Source organism: Stomoxys calcitrans, chromosome 2 (assembly GCF_963082655.1).
Source record: "Stomoxys calcitrans chromosome 2, idStoCalc2.1, whole genome shotgun sequence".
Lineage (NCBI taxonomy): Eukaryota > Metazoa > Arthropoda > Insecta > Diptera > Muscidae > Stomoxys > Stomoxys calcitrans.
In genome coordinates this window covers 28,219,098-28,243,747 of record NC_081553.1, presented here as the reverse complement: position 1 = coordinate 28,243,747, position 24,650 = coordinate 28,219,098, and the positions used below count along the sequence as shown (strand labels likewise).

The following is a 24,650-nucleotide window of genomic DNA, read 5'->3' as shown; positions in this document are numbered from 1 at the left end:
TGAATCATACTTAATACAGTTGTTGGAAGTGATACCAAAATACTTCGTGCAAAATTTTAGTCAAATCGGACCTTCAAGAGATCATAAATCAGATTCGTCATTAACAGCTACAAATTCAAACTATGATTATAGCATTGCAAAAAGTCTCCACTTCTTTGGAGAATTGCTAAAAACAAAATAGGGAAAAACAATAGGAAAAAACAATAGGAACGAAAACGAAACGAGTCTCGAAACAAAATCACCAAATCAAGTCACTCAAGACAATCGCAAATTCAATATCTGTGAATATTGCATTTCTAAATTCTCCACTTCTGGAGACTTGGAAGAAATATAGGAACTCTAAAACATTGTTAATCGAAAAAACATCTATGAAATTCGCTTAATGCGTTTGTAAGTTCAATGTCTAAGCATATAGCATTACTCAAAGTCTCTATTTTTGGGATAGGATTGGGATAAAAAAGAATAAAAATGAAAAAATTATAATCACAACGCAAAAAAATTGCGATTATCTAAAAACAAAATCATAAATTAGATTCGCCAAGTACAGCTACCAGTTCCATATCTACGATTATAGTAGCGCTTAAAGTCTCCACTTCTTTGAAGGAAAAGAAAAATGGAAAAGATTTTAAACCCGCATTAGAAAAAACGGCATTAATCAGAAGAGATCATCAATCAGATTCGTTATTGACAGCAACAAATACAAAAGCTATGATTATAATATTGCCAAAAGTCTCCATTTCCAAAACGAAAGAGTGGAAAATTCAAAAGGACTAGCAGTATTAATTCTCGAAGAACAACATACATGAAACCCATTAATTAAATCTCTAATACAATAACTGTAAATACTTCATTTATAAAAACTGGAATGTTTTAGAAAACTTTAAAGAATGGTAGGAGCTCCGAAATGCAGCATTAATCTAAAAAAAGAACACATTAATCTAAAAAGAGAACACAGGAGAACAAGTTCCACGTCTCGGATAAAGCAGTGTCTAAAGTTTCCTATTATTTGGAGACGTGAAAATATCGTTTTTTTCATGTGTCCACTTCTTTGGAGACTTTGAAAAAAATATAGAATCTCGGAAAAGCAGCATTTATCTATAAAGATAAAGTCTATGAAATTCGCTTTTCACATTTGCAAGTTCAATGTCTATGAATATGAACGTTGCTCAAAGTCTACACTTTTTACTAGATCTATTTCTCACATTTACAATATCTATTTCTGCTGTGTTGAAAGTCACTTAGACAGACTTATTTGGAGACTTGGAGAATTAAAAATTTGCTTTCGAAAAAAAGCTTTAATCTAGAAACGGAATACCGATAAGATTTGCAATTAGCACGAGCATGTTCAATGTGTGTAACTGTGTTTGAAGTCTCCACTTCTTTGGAGACTCGAGAAAAAGGAAAGGGAACAATCATAAAATCCCCATTAGGATACGATATTTAAAGTTGCAATTGGATACGAAATTTAAAGTTGCAAGTTATATATCAAGTGGTTATAGCTGTGCTAAGAGTCTCCTCTCCTTTGGAGACTTGGGCAAAATCTTAAAACAAGCAATACGAAGAAACAGCAATAATCTTAGAAAAAAAATTTAATGAAATTTCTATTTACTGTTTCAAGTTCATTGGCTGCTTTTGCTAGTTTTTAAAGTCTGAACTTCCTTGGAGAGTTTGAAAAACGAAAGATGCAAAAATTTAAAACCGCAACCTAGAGTTTAAAGTTAATATTTTTTTGGAATTCAGTATAATAACTTGATAAAATAGGAAATAGGAAAACGGCATTTGTTTAATAGGAAGCAATTGAGATATTCGGATTTTCCTCAGAGTCTCCAATTGTTTGGAGACTTGAATTTAATTAAAATATTAAATAATTCTTTGACAAAATTTTGTTTCTGTACCCAAATTTCTCAACGTTTTATTTTTATAGCAAAAATTTCTCCAAATTTTATTTTTATAGAAAAATTTATAATATTTTGTTTTTATAGAAATATTCAAAGTTTCATTTCAATAACAAATGTTGTCATTATTTCATTTCTTCAAGAAGTTTCTCAATAATTTATTTTACCAAGGCAAAACGAATACCATAGCAATACGTATTTCATAAAAATTACAAGGACATCGTTTTGTGAAAACAATGCCCCTGTGCTGCCATAACGCCATCGGTTCATTGCATTGAGTTGCATTAAATAATAAAGAAGTCATAAATGCTACTGTTCTTCCGTCCGTCTGTCTTTCCATACATCCCTCTGTTATCCGTCCACCATCAGCAGTCGTATTAATTTAATTATGAGGACTACAACAAAAGTGCCAGAATAAAAGTACAACATTTGCTGTGCGCGGCACGGCTTAATTGAACATAAACGAAGTTATTTCTGTTGATTATAATAATATTTGTGATAATAATAATAGCCTCCTAGCCAGTCATTCAGCAGCAAATGTCAGCCAACACCGGAGATAAGAAATAAAGTGATGGCACAGACGATGGTGGTGTTGAATAACTGCAGCTAAAAACGAAAAGATGCCGCGGTTGATGTCGATAATGAATACAAAGCGTCATTTTATAGAAGACGGCGAAAAGTAATTGGCCCCTGCAATGCCATTGTAGCTGATGATTATCTACCCTCCACCTTCTTTGCTCGAATTTAGTAGCGAGACAGGATAGGCCGTAAATGGTGGAGCTAAAACAAGTTCAACTGCACCGAATCTTGTATCCCCTCCATCATGGATCGCATATGTCAAGTTCTTTTAACAATAGGCAGGTTGGCTGATTTACATTTGAGCTATATCAGGTTATAAACCAATTTTGTCTTCGATGCTAAAAACCGTAACATAACAATATGTCTAAAATTTAAGATAATAACTGGACCCTCTACGGGCTCATGAAGTATATTCGGGGAACCGGTTTATATGTGACCTACATCCAAATATGGACCGTTTTGGCCCATTTACAATCACAAACAACCTACACCTTTAAGAAGTGTGTGAACAATTTTTAGTGGCAATCTTAGGTCGTTAGCACCTTCTTTTGACAGACGGATGGACATTGCTAGATCGACTCAAAATGTCAGAACGTTAAAAAATATATATAAACTTATAGCGGCCCACATCAGTATTTCGAAGTGTTACAAAGCGAATAACTGTGAATACTTACATCCTGCGGTGGTGTATAAAATCATAATTTTTTAACAGTATAATTCCTCAAAATCTCTTACTTGGAGACTTATGTTTTTTATGAAATATATATTTTTAAACTTTTTGAAGCATTGTCCGTATTTTGCATGGTAATGTAGAGTTGCCGTAGATATACGATTTATAAATTTAATGTCTTCACTTATTTGGAGAATAGTTTTCACTGTTGTTGTCCATCATAATAAACTATCTTTCTATTAGATAAACAAACAAATTCTCGCCAGGATTCGAACCCGGGTATTCAGCGTCATAGGCGGACATGCCAATCTTTGCGCTACGATGGCCTTATTGCTTTTAAAACAATTCCTACTAATATAACGTTATCATGAATATTAAACTCAAAGTCTTTAAGTCTCCACTTTATTGGAGAATTTTTTTGTGATAATTCCTAAAACTCAAGTTGCTTCCTCATAACGAATTGGTAAAAATCGGTCGTTTAGACAATGTATTTCTGCATAAAATTATAATTTTACATTTTTGTAGAGTTTTTTCATTCAAATGTAAAATGTTTGGTTTGGAAGATAAAGGGAAAAAATATTTTGAAACATGGTGCTAAAACTTTAGTCGGTTTCAATTAAATATATATCTTCCATTATTTTGGAAAACTTTTTTTTAACCATAACAACGTTGTCCTCCCTCAAATATAGAATACCAAGAAGTCTAAAGTCTTCACTTTTTTGAGACTTAGGTTTTTTTTTAATAGAATAGAAATTTTGCATGTTTTTGGACCACTGTCTATGTTCTTCTGAACATAAAACTTGAAACTTTAAAGTCTCCGCTTAATTGGAGACTTTTGTTTCAATGATAATTAACTAAAAATCAAGTGGCTTTCTTATAATAAATGTTACTAATGGAAAACAATATATTAATCATTGTATTTCTGCACAAAATAATAGTTGCAAATCCTTTGGAGACTTCAAATTCAAAGTCTCCACTTTTTTGCAGAATTGAGTTTTTTATTCAATATATGTTAAACAACTCTGATGAATACATGCATACTAAATTTTAAAGTTAAAAGTCTCCTTATTATTAGAGATTATTTAAATAATTACTTCTAAACAAGTAATTTTTTCATAACGAATTTCATAACTGAAAATCAATCTTTTTTTAATAATTGTATTCTGTACAAAATTATAGCTATTAATTCTATGGAGACATAAAAATTTTAAGTGTCTATTTCATTGGACTTGTGTTTTGTTCAAATATATACCTTAAACGCCTATAGAATACTATTACAATGTGGGGATCTCATCCACATACAATTTAAAAACATAAAGTCTCCACTCTATTGGAGACTAGGTTCAAAAATGTTAAATTATAAAAAAATATACCTTTATATAATGAATTTCATTTCATTGATAAACAATTTTTATTTATTTTTTTTGCACAAAATTATGGTTATTGGTTTTAATTTAAAATGTCCACTTCATTGGAGACTTAAAATTTTTGACAAAAATTAATTTTTTAACGTTTTTGGAGCGCTTTTTAATGATGTTACTTTCCTTTGGATATAAAACTTTAAGCCTAAAAGTTGGAAACCTGATTGTTTAATGACTTTTTCAAAGAACCAAACAGTTTTTTTTTATTTATGGCAATACTCGAAATCCGTCTTTTAATAATTGTATTTCTACCCAGAATTATAAGTTCCGAACTTTTGGAGACTTAAAACGTTGTGTTACTCACTCTTCCCTGTATTTTAGACATGTGTTTTTTAATAACATACTTATTTTATGAGTCTTTAGACTACTTCTATAACGATGTTACGCTTCAATGCATTTGGAGACTTGATTTTTAAATGATTATTTCTAAAAACTAAGTAATTTTTCTTAATGAGTTCAAATCAGACTTTTAAAACTTGTATTTACACACAAAATCATAGCATTCAATTCTTTGGAGACTTAAAAATTGCAAGTCGCCACTTTATTGTGAACTTGTGTCGTTATTCAATATATATTTTGCATTCTTTTGCAATAATGTCTAACATAGAAACGTTCCTCTGGATATAGAACTCCAAAAATTTTGGTCACCATTTTTTTTGGAGATTAGATTTTTTTAAATTTAACTTTCCATTTTTTTGGAGACTTGATTTTTAAATAATTACTTCTATAAACCAAATTACTTTTTTGTTATTGAACATCAGTCTTTTCAAAATGATTTTATATCTTAAAGATTTTGAAAATTTAAGTCTCCACTTCTTTGGAGGCTTGTTTTCTTTGTGTTATTGACAATAAATAAATAAGTTAATGTATTTTACAAGCCTATATAAATCTATAAGAATGTGGCGTTTCCATGCATAGTAAATATAAAAATTTCGAGCCTACACTTATTGGAGATTTAATTTTTCATTGATTTTTTTTATAAATCAGGTAAATATCAAGTTTATTTATTGTAATTAGCTACTAATTAGTGTTTTTACCTACAAAATTATATTATTCTCTTCATTGGAGACTTGTTTTTGCATATAAGTTATAGAAATATATATAAGTATTGTTGGTATACCAACTGTGCAACCGCCCTACTCACTTATGGGGTTTTCTACAATTTACTAAGCTCAAAATAAATTTGTCTTATGCTATGTACACTATAAGCTTCTTTGCAATACAACGAGTATCTTTTCTAAAGATCTTCCACCAATTAGCCATGAATATCGTAGTTTAAAGTGTTTAATGATCATTTAAATCATATAATGACATAGTGTAGGCCAAGTTTGAACAATTATCCATTATCAACATAAGCTGCAACAATGTTGTAAGAAGAAAAACAGAAATAATTGGGATACAAAGTGCTATCATAAGCAATGAGAGAACTGGATATACAAGTTTAAGAGGAATAATCGCAAATGCAAATATGCTGAAAAAAATTAACTTTTAACCAAATTTGTTATGTTTTCTTTCTTAGGTCAGCGTATTTGGAGCCACCCTCGTAACTACCCAAGTATAGTTCCCAATTGTGATCGTTACGAATTTTCTTGTTCTAGATTTACCATTTGGGCCACAGTGCTTAAGTTGATATACACCAACCAAAAAAATTCAGAGTGTTTTTGCCATTCCAAAATCAATGAAGGCCCCTACTAGCTGTCCATCATTCTTTCGGCTATATTTTAAAAAAAAAGTATAGCTAAGAATGGTTAATATTACAACAATTTTCCTCTATGACGCTTCAAAATTGTAACATGCGTCAGTAAATTTACAAGACTTGTGGGGAAAAGTGAAAAATATGCCACCGAAGTGCAATTTTTTATTTTTAAAAATAGATGAAAATAAATTTATGCACATTTATGTTATATATGCAAAAGTCAAAAGTGTTAATTACACTCTCATTTGTCTTGAGGTTACGTTTGAAACAAGGAGGCTACGGAAACCCCTACCTCATTTGCCCTTACCATTCAACAGTTCTCTGACATATGTGTAAAATTTCAAACCGCTGACGAAATGAAAACAAATTCAATAGCTAAATTCAAAGCTGCCGGTTGTATTGTTAAAGCAAAAGTGAATAATCTTTAAACAATTGTATGTAAATTGATGCTTCGATATTTGCGCTCGATGCGAGGGTTTGGGAAACAGCGGCAATGGAGACCATTCACCACCCGGCCACCAAAGTGTTGTAACATGGTTTGTGGGGGTCTTGTAGTTGTGGTGGTGGTGTTAGAAGAGGAGGCAATACAATTGCAAAATATCATGCTTGTTGTTGTTTCCATTGTTCTAAAAAACTTGACCTACTTTGGTTTTGTAAGTGTTGGTGTTGCTTAGACGTAGGCGAGCGGTAAACGTACCTAGAGTTTGTAGAAATAATAGGTATGTGCGCGTACTTTTCCAGTAAAAATTAGCAGGAGAGTAAGAACAGTCGTTACTCTCTTTCGGCATTTATTTGAATTAAACAGCTGTTTTTTATAAAACAGCTGTTCGATGCTGCAACTTTGAATTAAACAGATATTTTTCATAAAACAGCTGTTCGATCCTGCATCTTTCTAGGAAAAAACCTCCAGTAGAAATTTGTTACCTCTCAATTACCAAACTCTCCAAGTTTTGCTCTACGTTCTCACGCACTGTGTCCCTCTTTTCTACTGGCAAATAAAGTACGCGATCGACATCCAGCAACAGTTTGTGCAAATTTACACAAATTTTTGAGTACACGAACACTCTCAATGTCCGCTTTTAATGTTTTGATAGTTGATTTGTTTTTGTAATACAAATTCAATGACCATTTGTAAATCACTTAAAATTGCTTTAAATTGGATTTTTATTAAATTTAAAAATTTTCTAATAAATCTTGTTCTATTCTATTCTATTTGATTTCAGTTACAATGGCTATTTACCACAAGGTGATCGCGGCCGCAGACGCTCCAAATTTGTCCTGTACAAACGCAGTGAGCCCAGCGGAGTTAAACGTTCCAAGCACTACATCGTCCAATCGCCACAAACATCAAAAGCCATACTCGATGCCAATCAACATTCAATATCGTACACATTATCTCGCAATCAAGCTGTCATAGTTGAATACAAAGAGGATACGGAAACGGATATGTTTCAGGTGAGTGGTGGTTTTAACATGGGGGGCCAAAACAACACAAATAGAAAATGAAGGATAACACAAAATGGGTTTATATTTCAAGGGAATTTCAACCATTTATGCCAAGTGAATGAGGTAGTGATTAATATGACAGCTTTGAGATGGGTTTGCTTATGCAAAACAAACACAAAAAAAACACTATAATTGATTAATTCCATTTTTGTAATGAGGAAATTCGACAAACAAAACAATTGATTATATTTACCTCAATTAAAGTTTTTTTTTTGCAATTCACTGTAGAGTGGTTGGTATTTTCGGTGGAAATTGCAATGGAAAATTTAACAAAATTGAATTTCATTGGAAAATGTTTGGACAAAATTTTTTGTTTATAAGAAAATTTTTTAAAATTTATTTTTATGGGAAATTTTGTTAAAATTTAATTTATGTTAAAATTTTATCTGCGGCTTAATCCCAATTTGTATATAAGTTTCGTATTCCACTTTCAATTGCTTTACTTTCTTTAATTGGCTATGGCAGAACATTTGTTCCACTAGCCGAACGTAGAATAGCGTTCCAGACACCTCGATCTTCTGCGCTCATTCTAAAATCTCTGACATAAAGTTTCGAGGTGTCTCCCACCACTTGATCTTTCCATCGGGCTTTTGGTCTTCCCGGTTTGCGTGTACCACCGTCTTGCCTTCAAAAGACTTCTTTGCTGGAGCTTCTTCATCCATTCTGACAACATGACCTAGCCAACGCAGCCGTTGTATTTTGGTGCGTGTAACAATGCTATCGTCTTCATACAGCTCATACGTCGCCTATATTCTCCATTAACGCAAATACTCCAATCACTGCCTCATCTGCTTTCACAAGTACCCATGCATCAGAACCATATAACAACACGGGTAGTATCAGTGTCTTGTATAGTCTAATCTTCGTCTGTCTGTTTCAATTACCTTTCATTTGATCCCCTTATTGCTCCCATCGGTAGACAGATCATTTTTGGGCGCTTTTTGCGAGGGTGGGGTGTGTCCACAGGGATCTGGGTCTGAGTCGAGTGGGTCTGGCTGGACAGTTAAACAATTGTCGTGTATCGTGTGGTCCTCGGTTACAATCGGAACATACATCTACTACCCTGGATTGCCGGGGGAGGTCAATTTCTTCGGGTGCAATGGGAGACGCTCGTTCTCCAAGGACTACATTCACCGGGTAGCTATTTACCGCATCTGCTACCGTGTCTGCATGAATGTTGTCTAGACCTGCTTGATATGCCGCTTGATCTAGAGATTCTCTCTTGTAGCGATGAACCTTACGCTCTAGATCGTGTAGATCTATCTTAAGGCTTGCTGCCGCCAAGTGACTTAAAGACCTTGTTTCTACTTTTGACGTTATCGAAAATTTCTGTGCGATGTGTTGAGAATGTGGAAGAGCTGTCAAATGTGACGCCAAGTATTTTGGGCCACTTGAAGATCGGAATCACTTCTCCATCGACCATCAAAGTCAGCTCGCTATTCACCTCTCGCTTAAATTTGCAATTTTGCCCATGAACATTCCATTAAGGAACAAGGGCAAACTTCTCATATATCAATAAGTGCTGTCCTATTCAGGTTTTTTAATATCAACGATAAGTGACCTCCCGTTTATAGCCGAGTCCGAGCAGCGTACCGCAGTGTGACACCTTTTTGTAAAAAAGTTTTTACGTGGCTGCCATACCAAAATGGTACAGTACCTCCCAAATGTCGCCAGCATTAGGAGGGGATAACCACTGCTGAAAATGTTCATGATGTTCTCGCCAGAATTCGAACCCAGGCGTTCGCCGTCATAAGCGGACATGCTAACCTCTGCGATACGGTGGCTCACGCGTACTTGTAGTGAACAGTGAGGTTGAAGATTTGGTGGCAAATATCTTCAGATTTCTTGCGGCGAAATATGAGGCAAGTTCGTTGAGGTAAATTTTCAACCTATCGCAGATATCAACAATGGGTGGGGGTCTGATGCCATGATCGTACAATCGTCCCCATATGATACAATCTCTATGCCGTCTGGAGGTATAGGTAGAGGTTCAACAGTGCCGAAGATATCACCTCGCCTTAGGGAAGTCCCTGTTTCACTCTACGGTAATTCGACTTCTTATCCCTAAATTCCACAAATGACTGGCGACCACACAGATAATTCGCGACCCAGCGTTTCAGGCCTGGCTGGAGGGACGTGTTGACGATGTCCTCAAATAGATTGGCATGGGTGACCGTATCGATAGGTCCAGCGCAACGAGGACCGTCCTATAACATGGCCTGGGCTGATGGAAGGCACGGCAAATCGGGAGGAGTAATGCCTCAAGCGTGTTTGCTACTGGTGAGAGAAGGAAGATCGGTCTGCACGATTCCCCCAAACCGAGCAAAGAACTTGACAAATAAGATCCATGGTGGATATTTTTTTTTAAATATTTAAATATTTTCCAAATTTAATTTTTGTGGAAATTTTGTTGAAATTTAATTTTTGTCGGTTTGCGTTCCTTTATTTTGATCTATAAAATTCTTTCTTGATTTTTCGAACATATTCCAGCTCAGGACCATTTGAATTTAATGCTTTTTGATCAAAAATAGCATAGCAAAGAAGTTATGAAAGTTTTGCAAGTGTGTGCTGCACAGAAAAAATCGGTTTCAATCACGAAATTAATTGATCCAATTAATTTTTTTATTAAAACTGCTTCAATCACAAAAATGATAATATTGATCACTGTTTTTAAAAAGGTAATTGAAAAATTTTTCAACTAAAAGAATCCCGTATTCAATAAAAAGTGATTGAAATTTATTAAGTTTTCAGTTAATTTTTTAATTGGATCAATTAAAAATTTGGTTGAAATTTTGGTCAAAAGTCCGTGGCCACGCTTATAACAAAAAAAAAAAAAAAATTAATTGAATCAATTAATTTTTTACTTGAGTTGGGAATGAAAAATTTTCAATCACGACTGTAATTGAAAAAAAAAATCATATTCAATTAAAAAATAATTTAATCAACTAATTTTTTTTAATTAAGACGATTTCATTTTCAATTAAATTTTTAATTGAAAAATTTTTGCGATTATTTTTTCTTTGTGTTATCAAAACACTTTGAGAGGCATGGTGGATCGCGATTTCTGATACGCCATGTATCTTCATCAACACCTTTGTCAAATTGATTAAAGTGCTCTACATACCCAACGTCTATTGAGTACGGTGTAGAGCATCCTTCTCCTCTGAAACTGCGCTTGGAAGAACTAGGAGACTTTTTGAGCCCTGTTTCAGAAGAGAAGCATTCTCTATATCGTACTCAATAATCGTAGGGTATGTAGAGAGCCTTAATCAATTTGACAAGGAAGAGAAGCATTCTCTATATCGTACTCAATAGTCGTAGGGTATGTAGAGCGCCTTAATCAATTTGACAAAGGTGTTGATAAGGATACATGGCGTATCAGAAATCGCGATCCACCATGCAGTCAAAGTATTTTGAAAACGTCACACACTTGCATAACTTATATCAGTTCTTTGCTATGCTATTCATTGAATAGAAAGCATGATCTCGATCTCGAGCTGCAATATGTTCAAAAAATCACAAAATTAAATTTTTATGTGATATTTATACAACATTTTTTTTATAGGTAATTTTAATAAAATTTCATTCTATAGAAAATTTATTTCACAGTTTGTCGACTACTGTAAACGTCTGTTAATCTATTAAAAGTTTTTAGGCCCACTCTTTACCATACCTCATAAAATGTTTAAACTTGTTTTAATCCATTCATGATTGAGAACTTCCCTTCTCAAGACTTTGTCATGTATGAGCATAGCATGAATTTGTCCAAGTTCCAGTTAAATAGTTTCCGGTGTTTGCAACACCTCTGCCTGCGCTCACTTGTATTGGCAAATGAGACGGCAAGCAATTCCAATGACATTCCGTAGGAGTCACTAACATTTTGCTCTAATAAAAAAGACATTGTTCATTGGTATTACTCCATGGTTTTTTTTCTATTCTAATTTTTTACAACTTCTTAATGATAGTAGTACGCTCAGCAAAACCAGTTTCATTGATGTATGCCTTTTCGTTTTTGTTTTTCCTTTACAGGTTGGTCGCTCCTCAGAATCACCCATAGATTTTGTGGTTATGGACACACTGCCCGGTGACAAGAAAGATGCAAAAGTAATGCAGAGTACAATATCACGTTTCGCATGTCGCATTCTGGTCAATCGTTGCGAACCCTCAAAGGCACGAATATTTGCAGCCGGCTTCGATTCGAGTAGGAACATTTTCTTGGGTGTAAGTATATAACATCAGAGTGTGTAACCAGGCCACATCAAACCTACAAAACTTCTTCCTTCCCTGCGCTTGTGAAAAGCCAACGTCATCATATCACTTTGGCCAACTCCTGACAACATCATCTCACTTGGCCTGGGTTTTTTTTTTCTATTTTCTAAACCTAGCCCACAGAGTTCAGTTTGCTATTACCATGGCTGCCTGCCGCCTTTGGTATATCATTAAAATTTAATCAATAAATTGTTTAAACTTTAAGTGGACGCCAAGTGCTGGAGGTGATGGTGATGGGGGCTGGGCGTTTGGAGTGCTATGACTATGACTATGTGCTAGCTGACTGAATTCTGCAATGATGATGTGGTGGGGTGAGGTTATATGTTGCCTGGTAATAATGATGACGAAGAGGCGACTTTGTGTAAAGAACTACACTGAAAAAATAAATTTAAGTTTTTAATAAAAATTAAAATTTCACAAAGTTTTGTAAAGAAATATAATTAAAAAAAAAAACTTTTTATAGAAAAAAAGTTGACAAAAATTTTCTTTAGAAAAAAATGTAGACAAAAGAAATTTGATAAAATTATTTCTTTAGAAAAAAGTTTTGACAATTTTTTTATAGAAAAATTTAGACAAATTTTTTTACAGACAAAAGTTTTGACAAAAAAAATTTTTCTAAAGAAAAGGGTTTTGACAAAATGTTTTTCTATATAAAAGGGTTTTGACAAAATGTTTTCTATAGAAAAAGGTTTTGACAAAATGTTTTCTATAGAAAAAGGTTTTGACAAAATGTTTTCTATAGAAAAAAGTTTTGACAAAATTATTTCTATTGAAAAGTTTTGACAAAATGTTTTTTATAGAAAAAAGTTTTGACAGAATGTTTTTTATAGAAAAAAGTTTTGACAGAATGTTTCCTATAGAAAAAAGTTTTGACAGAATGTTTTCTATAGAAAAAAGTTTTGACAGAATGTTTTCTATAGAAAAAAGTTTTGACAAAATGTTTTCCATAGAAAATGTTTTGACAAGATTTTTTGTAAAGAAAAATGTTTTGACAAAAATTTTTTCTATAGAAAATTTTGTCGACATTTTTTTATAGATAGTTTTTTTCAAAATTTTATTTTTATTTTTTTTTCTAAATTTTTAGACAAAAGTTTTTCTATAGAAAAAAGATTTGACAACATTTTTTCTATAGAAAAATGTTTGTCAAAACTTTCTTGACAAAATTTTTTCTATTTTTTTATAGAAAAAAGTTTTGACCAAATTGACAAAATTTTTTCTGTAGAAAAAAGTTTTGACAAAAATTTATCTACAAAAAAAGTCTTGACAAAATGTTTTCTATAGAAACACGTTTTGACTAAATTTTTTCTATAGAAAAAAGTTTTGACAAAATTTTTTCTATAGAAAAAAGTTTTGACAAAATTTTTTCTATAGAAACACGTTTTGACAAAATTTTTTCTAAAGAAAAAAGTTCTGAAAAAATTTGTCCTATAGAAAGTTTTGACAAAATTTTTTCTATAGAAAAAAATTTTGACAAATGTTTTCTATAAAAAAAATGTTTAACAACATTTTGTATAGAAACAAATTTCAACAAAATTTTCAACAGAAAAAAATTTTAAAAAAAATTTCTATAGAAAAGCATTTTAGCAAAATTTCTTACAGAAATGAAATTTTTACAAAATTTCCTCAGAAATGAAATTTTGTTAAAATTTCCTATTAATATGTAATATTTTTCATTTTCAAATTTTTTGCTGTTATGGCGAAGATTATTAAATTTCACAGTTTTTATTTGTTTCTCTTGCAAATGGAAAAGAAAATTAAGAGATAGCAACACCCACCTATGGGACGCGTTTCGTCCTTGGTTAGAAGACTTTTCAACCATATTAGGTTTGATGGCTTCAAGGGCCGTGCGTTGGCATATTGTATTTGAATCGTATTTATTGCGAAAACGCCTCTATGATGCAACCAACACATTAACCGCGCTCGACAACCATGTCTAGTAGTTGTGCTTTTTCCCATTACATAAAAACGTGTAATGACAGACTTTTTTCTGCGACAATTACACTACTTCTATGGTGCACGTGGTTCTATGCATCTGTGAGAAGTTGTACTGATCTGGCTCCGATCATTGAGCTCGTCTCGAAAGAGAAACAAACAAAAAATGAGAAATGAAATTTTGACAAATTTTCCTATAGAAATGAAATTTTGATAAAAATTTTAATAAGATTTTCTATAGAAAAAAATTTCTATAAACAAAAAAGTTGAAAAAATTTTCTATAGAAAACAAATTTGACAAAATTTTCTATAAAAAAATAATATGGTCCAATGTTCGTCTCAAAAAGGCATGCTCTTCCATTGCACAGCTCACAAATTTTTGTGAGTGGTGGAAGTATGTCTGGCGGCAAAGCAGACTGATGATGGAGCTTGGTTAGCTTCGAAATCGCGATCTCTGTAGCCTGCCCAATCCATTAATCGCAAGCACATTTTGCTTAAAACTTTTTTAAAAAAGGAACAAAAACAAACCCTATATTGGTTACAGCTGGACAAATTAATCCAGCTTAAAAAAAAATTTTTTCATTAAAATTTTTAACAAATTTTTCTTTACCAAAACTTTTGTGAAAATTTTTTCAAAGAATATAAAATTTATCAGATTTTTTCTATAGAATTTTTTTATAGAAATTTTTTTCAAAAATTTCTACAGAAAACATTTTTTACAAAATTTTCTATAGATCAACTTAATATTTTTATTTAATTCTAAATTTTTTAAGTTGTTACAAAAACAATTGATTTTTATTTCTTATCAGTTGACATAATATTTTCCTCGTGTAGTTCCTCTATACAAAGCTGTCGTTAATGTTGCTTAGTTAGCTAGTCTTGTCATAGAAGTTTTGTACCTACATTTATATCTACATACAACGCCAATCAATGTGAGAGTGAGTGTAAATATGGCAAAAAAAAAAACAACAACAATAACAGCAAAAAGAGTAAATAAATGTTTGATGGCGTATCTTTGTGGCCTGGCCCATAATGGAAAAGTGGGTCATTGTTACGGTATCCATAATTTGCTGGAGTACTACGCCTTGCTGTGCACACCATACGCCATAGACCACCACAGACCCAAGTGCATGTTGGGCGTTTTGTCATGTCTATTGTTTGTTTAGCACACTATTGTTGTTGTTTTTATTGTTGTTGGAATACATTTTGCATTGCAATGCATGCAAAAAAGAAATCTCCAAAACATTCAATCAAGACAAAAGCCACCAAGCAACCCACCCATCCATCCATCCATCCATTCATCCATCATGGTGGGCTGTGGTTGGTTTGATGAAAAAATGATGATGATGATAACTGAAATCACTAAAATTTTTAACTAAACCCTTCCTTGCTTTCTTTTTTCTCATTTTTTTATGTTTTTTAGGAAAAGGCAACCAAATGGCAAGACAATGTGGAAATCGATGGCCTCACAACAAATGGTGTTTTAATCATGCATCCCAAGGGGCAATTTTGTGGTGGCACTGCCAAATGTGGCCTCTGGCGAGAATGTTCGGTGGGTGGTGATGTTTTTAGTCTGCGTGAATCTCGTTCAGCCCAACAGAAAGGACAACCGGTAAGTGCAAGTGAATGACTAGGAACTTTCTTTAACTCTTTCTGGGACTTTCATTTTCATATGACTGTATTTTTTTTATTTTTCTTCTTTTAGATTTATGACGAGTCAAATATTTTACAAGATGGCACTTTAATTGATTTATGTGGCGCCACTCTGCTATGGCGTTCGGCGGAAGGTCTGCAACATTCACCGGTAATGACCATTTGACCATTTTATACAATTTAAGTATCAACTTTTTAACACTTTTCTCTCTTTCCCTGTGTTTTTCCAATTATGCAGACAAAACGTGATTTGGAAAAGCTAATTGACGAAGTCAATGCTGGTCGTCCTCAATGTCCTGTTGGCCTTAATACCTTAGTTATACCCCGTAAAGTGAATATTGGTGATCAAATTAATCAGCCTTATGTGTACTTAAATTGTGGCCATGTCCAAGGTAAATAGACATTGACATTAAGCTGGAGATGTCCATCAATGATGATGGCGATGGCCGAATATTGGGGTCATACAAAGACAAAGAAATGAAAGCAAAGGGTGAAAGATACACTAATATGCAGATGTTTTTAGGTCTTTGATAGAGAATAGAAATCCATTTGAGAAATCCCATTCTCAAACTGTTTGATATTTTAGGGCAATTGGGGTATTTGGGTTCAACGGAAGTTAAGATGACTTAAGAAATGCCATATATGCAGGTTTTAGAATGAGGTTTAACCAAGCTACTCAAAGAAATTGTTATGAACACTTATAAAAGGTTGGCCGGTATACTATGAATAGATAGTGTGGATATATGGAATCATGTTATAGTGATCTCCCACAGGCCACTTTTAGAGCAGACAAAGATATTTCCTGTACGAAATCATAAGTGTTTGTTGTTTAAGCTTACCATCTAGTTTGTGTACAGCCCAGAGACTTCAGGTTGGGTATCCATCATTTGGAGTTTAATGTCCAGCGGTACAAACAGAGAGCTTTTTAATCTTGGAGTATATTAGGCTGGTCTTAGCGGTATATCTTCTGTAGCCGTTTACAGCTATGGGGCTTATGACATTTTTGGATCCCTCCGCCTTCCAAGTCCAGACATAGTAGTTTTGGATTTGCTACAATGTGGCAGGGGTAAGACTAACGCTCACGTGCCTAATGTCATTTCTGCCACCACATAACATGTATATCTACCGGGCATAACTAGATCTGGCATTTCATCCAAGTTGAAGAATTTTTAGATCTGGATACATGGTGACAGGGCAGATTCTTGGACAACGTTTAAATGTTAAAGATACGTCACACTATTACACCAAGGCAGACAGTTGTACGTACCGGATTGACCAGATGAAGTCCTTCATGGCAAGGGCTCCCTCCTCAGTGTACAACGCACTTCTACAACAACAACCAACAACAGTAACTTTCGGACATACACAGCGATAGGTGTTTTGGAACGGCGCAGCCCCAACGATGGCCACAGATCACAAATCGCATACCTACCCAAGTTGTCAAAATTCATTATTTTATATTTCTGGGTTGGGATTTTCGTCTAATCTGCTCCGAATCGGAGTTCAAACCCGGACCATGTCACTATACTGTAGGCAGCGGGCAGATCATCATCGGTTAAACGTTCTTTATGCAATGGCTAGATACACCACTGGAGGTCTGAAGATACTAATACTACTAAATTTCCCATGAACATCCCATTAAGGCAGGGGATACTTTTTTCATATCAATGAGTGCAGTCCGATTAATGTTTTTTAAGCTCAATTATATGGGGCCTCCTATTTTATGCGGATTGTTTATGATGTTCACGCCGGGTTTTGAACCCAGGCGTTCGGCGTCATAGACGGACATGCTAACCTTTGCACCACGGAGGCCTCCTGATGGGCTGAAGATCGCAGAGTTAATTATGTAGGCGCATGTTGCGCAAAACAATCCACATCAGCATCAAGATCAACTTCACACATAATCAACTAAAGGCAGAGACACCAGGATCAGCCACCTCACCCAAAGTTCTAACAACGACCACAGCTGACACCCGTGTGTAACAGCGATAACATCTGCTGTTCGAATCAGACAGCACTGGTGTCGCTACCCTCAACTCTGTTACTAAGTCAAGCGCAATAACCACTAAGTGACGGACGACATCAACCATCCAGCAGATAACGGCAGCAGCCAACCATACATGTGACGTAGACCCGATCGAGAATACATCTGCATGCGCACACGGCTTGCCACCGGGTTGTTATCTGCTCCACCTCGGTCAAATGTAATAGCTGCAATAACACAAACGCTCACGTGCCAAATGTGTGTCCTGCTCTGGTCGCAGGAAAAGTATCTGCACACATCACCATCATCATTGATCCAAGAAACGAACATCAACCCAACCATCGCAACTGTAACGACTCGTAGGCGAAAACCCCATAGTTAAAGGAGACTCCTTAGCCACGTTCAGAGAGGCGCAGCACAGGGGAAACAAATGAGAACTCCACTTTCAGCACCATAAATGAAGACACCCCAACCAAAATTATGGGTCAGGTAGTACTTACGACATGGCGAACGAAATACAAAAATGGGGGATTAGATTTGGAACCCGTGTGGTATTCAACGTCATCACGAGAAGCTCGTCTGAGAACTACCGTGCGCCTCCACAGGTTGAGGATAGTTGAATGCTCCGCATATGGAGTAACTGCAACTGCAGTCGCGACAATTAGCTTTATCGAGTGTAGAGTCTCAAAGCGAGGTCGACAGGTTGACCGGAACCGGCTCTTGCTCTCTTGCCATTAAAAAATCAATTTTCTGCGGAAATCGGTCCTTTGGACCGAAACAAGCTTGCTCACCTATAGATCTCCTAAGGGTGACCACCTTCACATGTAAATGTGGCTACAACTATAACAACCCTACCCCAACCCTATAACAACCGGCTGCCATGGGATTATGCAATATCTGTTGTCTATTGAAGGCCAACGGCTTACTGGGAGCTTTGTTGCCTTCCATATGAAGTTCGTTTTGGCCTTGTCTCACATTGAGCGCTCAAAATGCCACGATGCCAGGCTAATTCATCAGAAAATTTGTCGAGTAACCAACGATAGACAAGGTGAAAAGGAGCATCCTAAGGAAGTTCTTAGTCGATCATACCATAGCTATTCAGAGCGGAAGATGTTGCTGAAGTCATAAGGAAAGCCAAGTCATCAAAAATTATTGGACCTGGCAGAATATCGATGATGAATATGATGTTTAAGCATGTCTATGATGTATGAGTAAAGCACCAGATGGAAACTCTCAATATCTCCTTGTAATACTCCAGATAAAGAACATGGGTTGGGTGACAATTGTTTTCAGGCTAGTGAAATCTGCAGAACTAGAAGAGTCACATATGCCGATATCTCTCATAACGCCAGTTCCAAAGACACTTGAGTTACTACTTCTACCCAGCTTGGGTTAATTCAATGCACAGCAGAATTATTGAGAAACGATACTGGGAACGGATTGTGGCTTTAGACCTGTCAAAGGTCTTCAATACGATCGATCACTTTCTTCAATAATGTCGGCTCACTTTCTTACATTCTTTCCAACCTCGGCGAAGAGGTGGATTGTTAAATACATGTGCGGTCGACAGTCGGTGTTGAAGCAACTTTAGCATCAGCAGCAACAACAACATTGACAGCGCCATCTATGTAGAAACAGTGCGCTAAATACCTAAATAACGCTTTACCAAATTTTGAAGCATGTGGTTTTATTTTTTAAGTTCTACCATACGGGATGAACTTAAACACTCAGAGTTTGAAAGTGCGAAGTTGAAGCCCCGTAGGACAAGAGAAACCATTTGAAGTTGGCTGTTGAAGTCAATGGACAAGGAATTGCGACTAATTTTTAGCGCATACAACTGCTAACTAAAAGGAGACGTAAAGTTAAATCCTTCCGATAAAGAGATCTAGCGATATAAAAGAAGGTCCCTAGATTTATCACCGTTTTTTGAAATTATATGACGCCCTAGAAGAGGCTGTACACCAAGCTCTAAGAATCATCAAAGCCTGCCTTCATCGAGTTAGAAGCACACCGCTACAAGCCAGAAAAATTAGCAGTACTTAAAAGCGAAACCACAACATGTCGCTGATATCCACCATCGTCGATAGAAAAACATCTTACAAAGCTATTTTCCAAAAATAGGTGTTGGAAAGTTTTAACCTTCGCAAACATCCAAATGTAGTGTATGGTTTATGACCTTCTTATGTGAGAGGTCGTTCCATTATATCGACCAGATCACTGCTATAGTTGAATTCCTTTTCTGTTTGGAACCAAATTGCAAACGTTTTGAAAGAAACTACAACGAAAAGGAAAAATTTCAGCATACTTGCTACGCTTTTGTCAAGATCTGAATTGTTCTCTCTAGCGACGGGCCTCCAATATGGATGGCCACACATTATCAACACAAATTCATTACATAATTTTTATTCTCGAGCACGGGTAGGACCTTGGTCATAGATTTAAAAAGGAATGTTTGTTTGCCCAGAAAAAAAAATATTTTACTTCTTTACTTTATTATGTGGAGCATACAGTTCATATTGTTTTTAGTTGAATTAAAACAAATCAAAAGTATCATATCATTGGTATTCTGTTCCAGTTTCTCTAGTCTAGACTTATCACACATTTTTTTTATTGAAAATATTGATAATTATTTCTTTTATGTTTGCAGGTCATCACGACTGGGGTCAAGATAAAAGTACTGGTGCCCGACGTTGTCCCATGTGTTTAGAAGTTGGACCTGTTGTAACATTGTGTATGGGATTAGAACCGGCATTCTATGTAGATATTGGCCCGCCAACATTTGCATTTAATCCATGCGGCCACATGGCGACTGAGAAAACGGTCAAGTAAGTTGAGAAAATTAAAACCAAAACCAAACTACAAAATTATTAAGTCAAGAGGAGGCGAACTTTCCATAGTGCATTTTTAGACGTTCTCTTGAAGACTTGTACTAAGAAGCTAAATGCCAAGCCTCGATAATATTCTATGTTAATGCTGAAACTTGGTTATGCGGGGAATCGAGGTACTCAAGGCCCAAAGTTCTTTTATATTTTCCAATGTTTGGTATATAGATAGAGGAATTGTGGTACTGAATCCAGGCAAGGATTTGTGTAAAGGAAAATCGTAAAGATCGATCCCCAAAATCTCGTCAGTAGCTCCGTAGGTTTTGGCAGGGAATTTTGCAAGATGTGGTTATATGTTTCATATTTATGTATATCCATTCAGTAGCCTTCTGACGAACTCGTAACATATGATGATGATTGCACGAGAATGACATCTGCTATTGATTTTAATTCTGTCATATTTATCTTGCCACTTAGGGATCTTGGAAATACTCCTCACCAAGTCTTTGGTGTTGTTGTTAACTTCATGAACCGCGGAGTACATCGCCAGTTGAATGTGAGAGTCAATGGCGTCACAATTCTGACCACCTTTACCACCACTTTACTTTGCTTTAATTTGCTATGACAAATCAAATCCATTTCACATGATTTATCCCATTAGCCGAACTTAGAATAGATCTTCTGCGCTACTTCTCCAATTTCTGACACCTAGCTTCGAGATGCGTTTCAACACTTGATCTTTCCATCGGAGTTTTGGCCGTCCCTGTTTACGTATTTCACAGTGGCCGTCTTCTTAGATGGAGCTTCTTCATTCATTCTGACAACATGATATAGCCAACGCAACCGTTCTACTAAGCATCAACCATCGTCATACAGCTCATACAGTTCGTTGTTCCTACGACCCCGATATTATCCATCAATGCAAACTGATCCATAATTTTAACGAAGAATCTTTCTCTCAAACACTGCCTCGTCAATATACACAAGTATCTATGCTTCGCAGCCATATAACAACAAGAGCAGTCGTTGTTGTTGTAGCACTGAGGCGGCACCTCTTGCCGATGAAAAACTCCATCGGGCCAATCCGGTACGTACAACCTGCTGCCACGGGATTGACACATGTAGTATCAGTGTCTTATATGGTGTAATCTTCGTCTGTCGAGAGGTGGCCTTGTTTCTATGCTGACTGCTAAATTCATTGTAGCACCTATTTTTCAGTATTATTCTTTGCTTTATTTCAAAATTGGTGTCATTCGTTTCGGTTACGGCGGTGCCGAAGTAGATAAAGTTCCTATTTCCACTTTCTTGATTGCAGATTAAGTGACTCGCACGATAGAAAATGTTTGCAGGGTAACTATCTCATACGTAAACATCTATACTCTTACACATATGATATTTTCTAAAAATAACTAACATCCCTGTCATCACCAGTGTCGTCTACATACATTCTAATACATATTAGCGTTGGTGATTGCGACTTCGGTAAATTATATTGGATTTTTATATATAGCTCGGCATCCCTCACTCGTGGGACGTTTGAAGTACCTGGCGCTTTTTTTGTATCAGTTGTTGCGCCATCGCAGGTGGTCCTATTGTACTTCATATGGGGATTGGCCAGTGACTTGACATTTGCCCACAAATTAATTTGATTTGATTTTATTTGTTTGTTTTCACATATAACAAGATTACAATAATCTTATAATTATTGTATTTGGGCACCCTGCTGATTCCAAGATTCAGTTTCGTGATTCTAGGCTCATTATGATGCAAAAAGCAACAACATCATGGTACAATTAAGAGGTAGCGTCATTAGCACAACAAATATCTACCCCCAATGAAACTACCTTGAGTGGCAAATCCCGTAAATTGAAATATCAAAGTGGTTTTAGAAATGAACTTTGTTTTACAACTTTTTTCTTCTAATTTGATCAAGTAAAGGGTGATTTTTTTGAGGTTAGGATTTTCATGCATTAGTATTTGACAGATCACGTGGGATTTCAGACATGGTGTCAAAGAGAAAGATGCTCAGTATGCTTTGACATTTCATCATGAATAGACTTACTAACGAGCAACGCTTGCAAATCATTGAATTTTATTACCAAAATCAGTGTTCGGTTCGAAATGTGTTCAAATTTTGACAAATTTTGTTCAGCGATGAGGCTCATTTCTGGTTGAATGGCTACGTAAATAAGCCAAATTGCCGCATTTGGAGTGAAGAGCAACCAGAAGCCGTTCAAGAACTGTCCATGCATCCCGAAAAATGCACTGTTTGGTGTGGTTTGTACGCTGGTGGAATCATTGGACCGTATTTTTTCAAAGATGCTGTTGGACGCAACGTTACGGTGAATGAACACATTTCGAACCGAACACTGATTTTGGTAATAAAATTCAATGATTTGCAAGCGTTGCTCGTTAGTAAGTCTATTCATGATGAAATGTCAAAGCATACTGAGCATCTTTCTCTTTGACACCATGTCTGAAATCCCACGTGATCTGTCAAATACTAATGCATGAAAATCCTAACCTCAAAAAAATCACCCTTTAGAACATCTTTTTAAGATTTTAGAATAAAAATTACAGCTGTTTTATCATGTTTATGACATTTAATCAAAACAAAATTAAAAAAAAAATTTACTCAGTTGTTCGCATGGCCTCACCTTATAGGTGCATCCTGCGACAACATATGGCTCACCGCCGATTTAAGTGGGTATATCATAGTTGTAGCCACATTTGCATGTGGAGGTAGCGATGCTTGTCAAACTCCATATGTGAGTATGTTCGTTCCGGTTCATAGGACAGACCGCCGCGGGCTCGTTATTTAAAGGCGCCAATAACTCGCTTTGTAATCATAGGGACTGTATATTTAAGCAGTAGCCGGTGCCACCCGGCTCACTGAGACTCTCAACTTCTCGTGATAACAATGAACTCCATCACCATCATAGTTCGGCCGTTTTGACTTGTTATATATAAGAATTTATATTTATGTATTTCTGATATATATATACATATATTTTCATTGTTTTCTTCTCAAAAGGTAATAAATTTGTCTTTTTTCCTTTCAGATACTGGGTTAATGTGGATATACCACATGGCACAAATGGCTTTCAGGCTGTTTGTCCATTCTGTGCGACGCCATTAGACGGCAATTCGGGTTTTATTAAATTAATTTTTCAAGATAATTTAGATTAAAATGTATCATATATTATTATTATAAAACAAAACCATAAAAAACAAACATTAAGCAAATTGCAAAACAAAACCAACAACAACAAAAAGGAAAAACAAATAATCCATAGGCTTTATTTTTCTAAAAACATAAATTATACAATAAGAATAAGAAAAAAAAGAAAACAGAAAAACGAAGAAAACAACAACAAAATATTATATTAATAATGAATTATTAATAATATTTACAAATTATTTTTTAAAATATCAACAAAGTTCTATTTATACATAAACATACATGAAAAAAAAAACAACAAGAACCACATAACATAAAGTGCATAAAACATATACATACATAACACACCCACATAAATACATGGCTACATTTATACATCTATATATGCATATATGTTTAATAAAAAAAAAAAAAAAATCAACCACCCTAAAAAACAAAATTAAAACAAGAAACCCTTGTAAAACATTAGATTTGTCTTAAAAAGTATTATTTACTTACCATAGATTTTTTTGTTTTGCTGCATACATTACTGCAACATTTATTTTTTTTTAATTTTATATTAAGTTATATAAATTTCGTTTCATAAAAACTCTATTGATTACGTATTTGCATTTCGCATTATTATTATTAATGATTATTCTATATAATTATTTTTGTACATTTATTTCTATGCAAGTTGATGTGTGTTTTTGCTATATTTTATTATTATTTTTATTTTTTTTTTGTCTTGTAGTCTATTCTCGAAACTTGTTTTCAAAATACTTTATATTCTTTTGTATGTAAAAGAACTTAAATGTCCTTGAAAAAGTGTTTAGAAAGTGTATATCATTAAATTGAAATTAAAATTTATTGTAAGAATTTAAAGAAAATTTGTTTTTTTTTTTGCATTGAGTTGTCCGGGAGATTTGCTTGGTTTTAAATGTTTCTTCAAATTGTTTTGTGACATAGACAGGATATTTGTTGCCTAGCTTCACACATTTGTTTTCAGCTTTCTTTTAGAAAACAGGTTAGCAAATCACTTCTTGTTTACTGAAACAAAATA

The 24,650-nt window shown here is 34.7% G+C and overlaps 1 protein-coding gene across 3 annotated transcripts in view; it reads left to right on the top strand.

Moving 5' to 3' along the window:
* The window catches only part of LOC106080543 (protein pellino), a 119,219-nt gene extending 95,214 nt beyond the window's left edge, over positions 1 to 24,005 (top strand). For all 3 annotated transcript variants that reach the window (XM_013241953.2, XM_013241952.2, XM_013241954.2), the window contains exons 4-10: positions 7,485 to 7,716; positions 11,797 to 11,988; positions 15,392 to 15,580; positions 15,674 to 15,772; positions 15,860 to 16,013; positions 20,253 to 20,430; positions 23,490 to 24,005. In XM_013241953.2, the coding sequence (XP_013097407.1) occupies positions 7,485 to 7,716; positions 11,797 to 11,988; positions 15,392 to 15,580; positions 15,674 to 15,772; positions 15,860 to 16,013; positions 20,253 to 20,430; positions 23,490 to 23,616 (1,171 nt within the window). In that variant the 3' untranslated portion in view covers positions 23,617 to 24,005. The remainder of the gene's footprint in view (positions 1 to 7,484; positions 7,717 to 11,796; positions 11,989 to 15,391; positions 15,581 to 15,673; positions 15,773 to 15,859; positions 16,014 to 20,252; positions 20,431 to 23,489) is intronic.
* Positions 24,006 to 24,650: the final 645 nt, after the last annotated feature.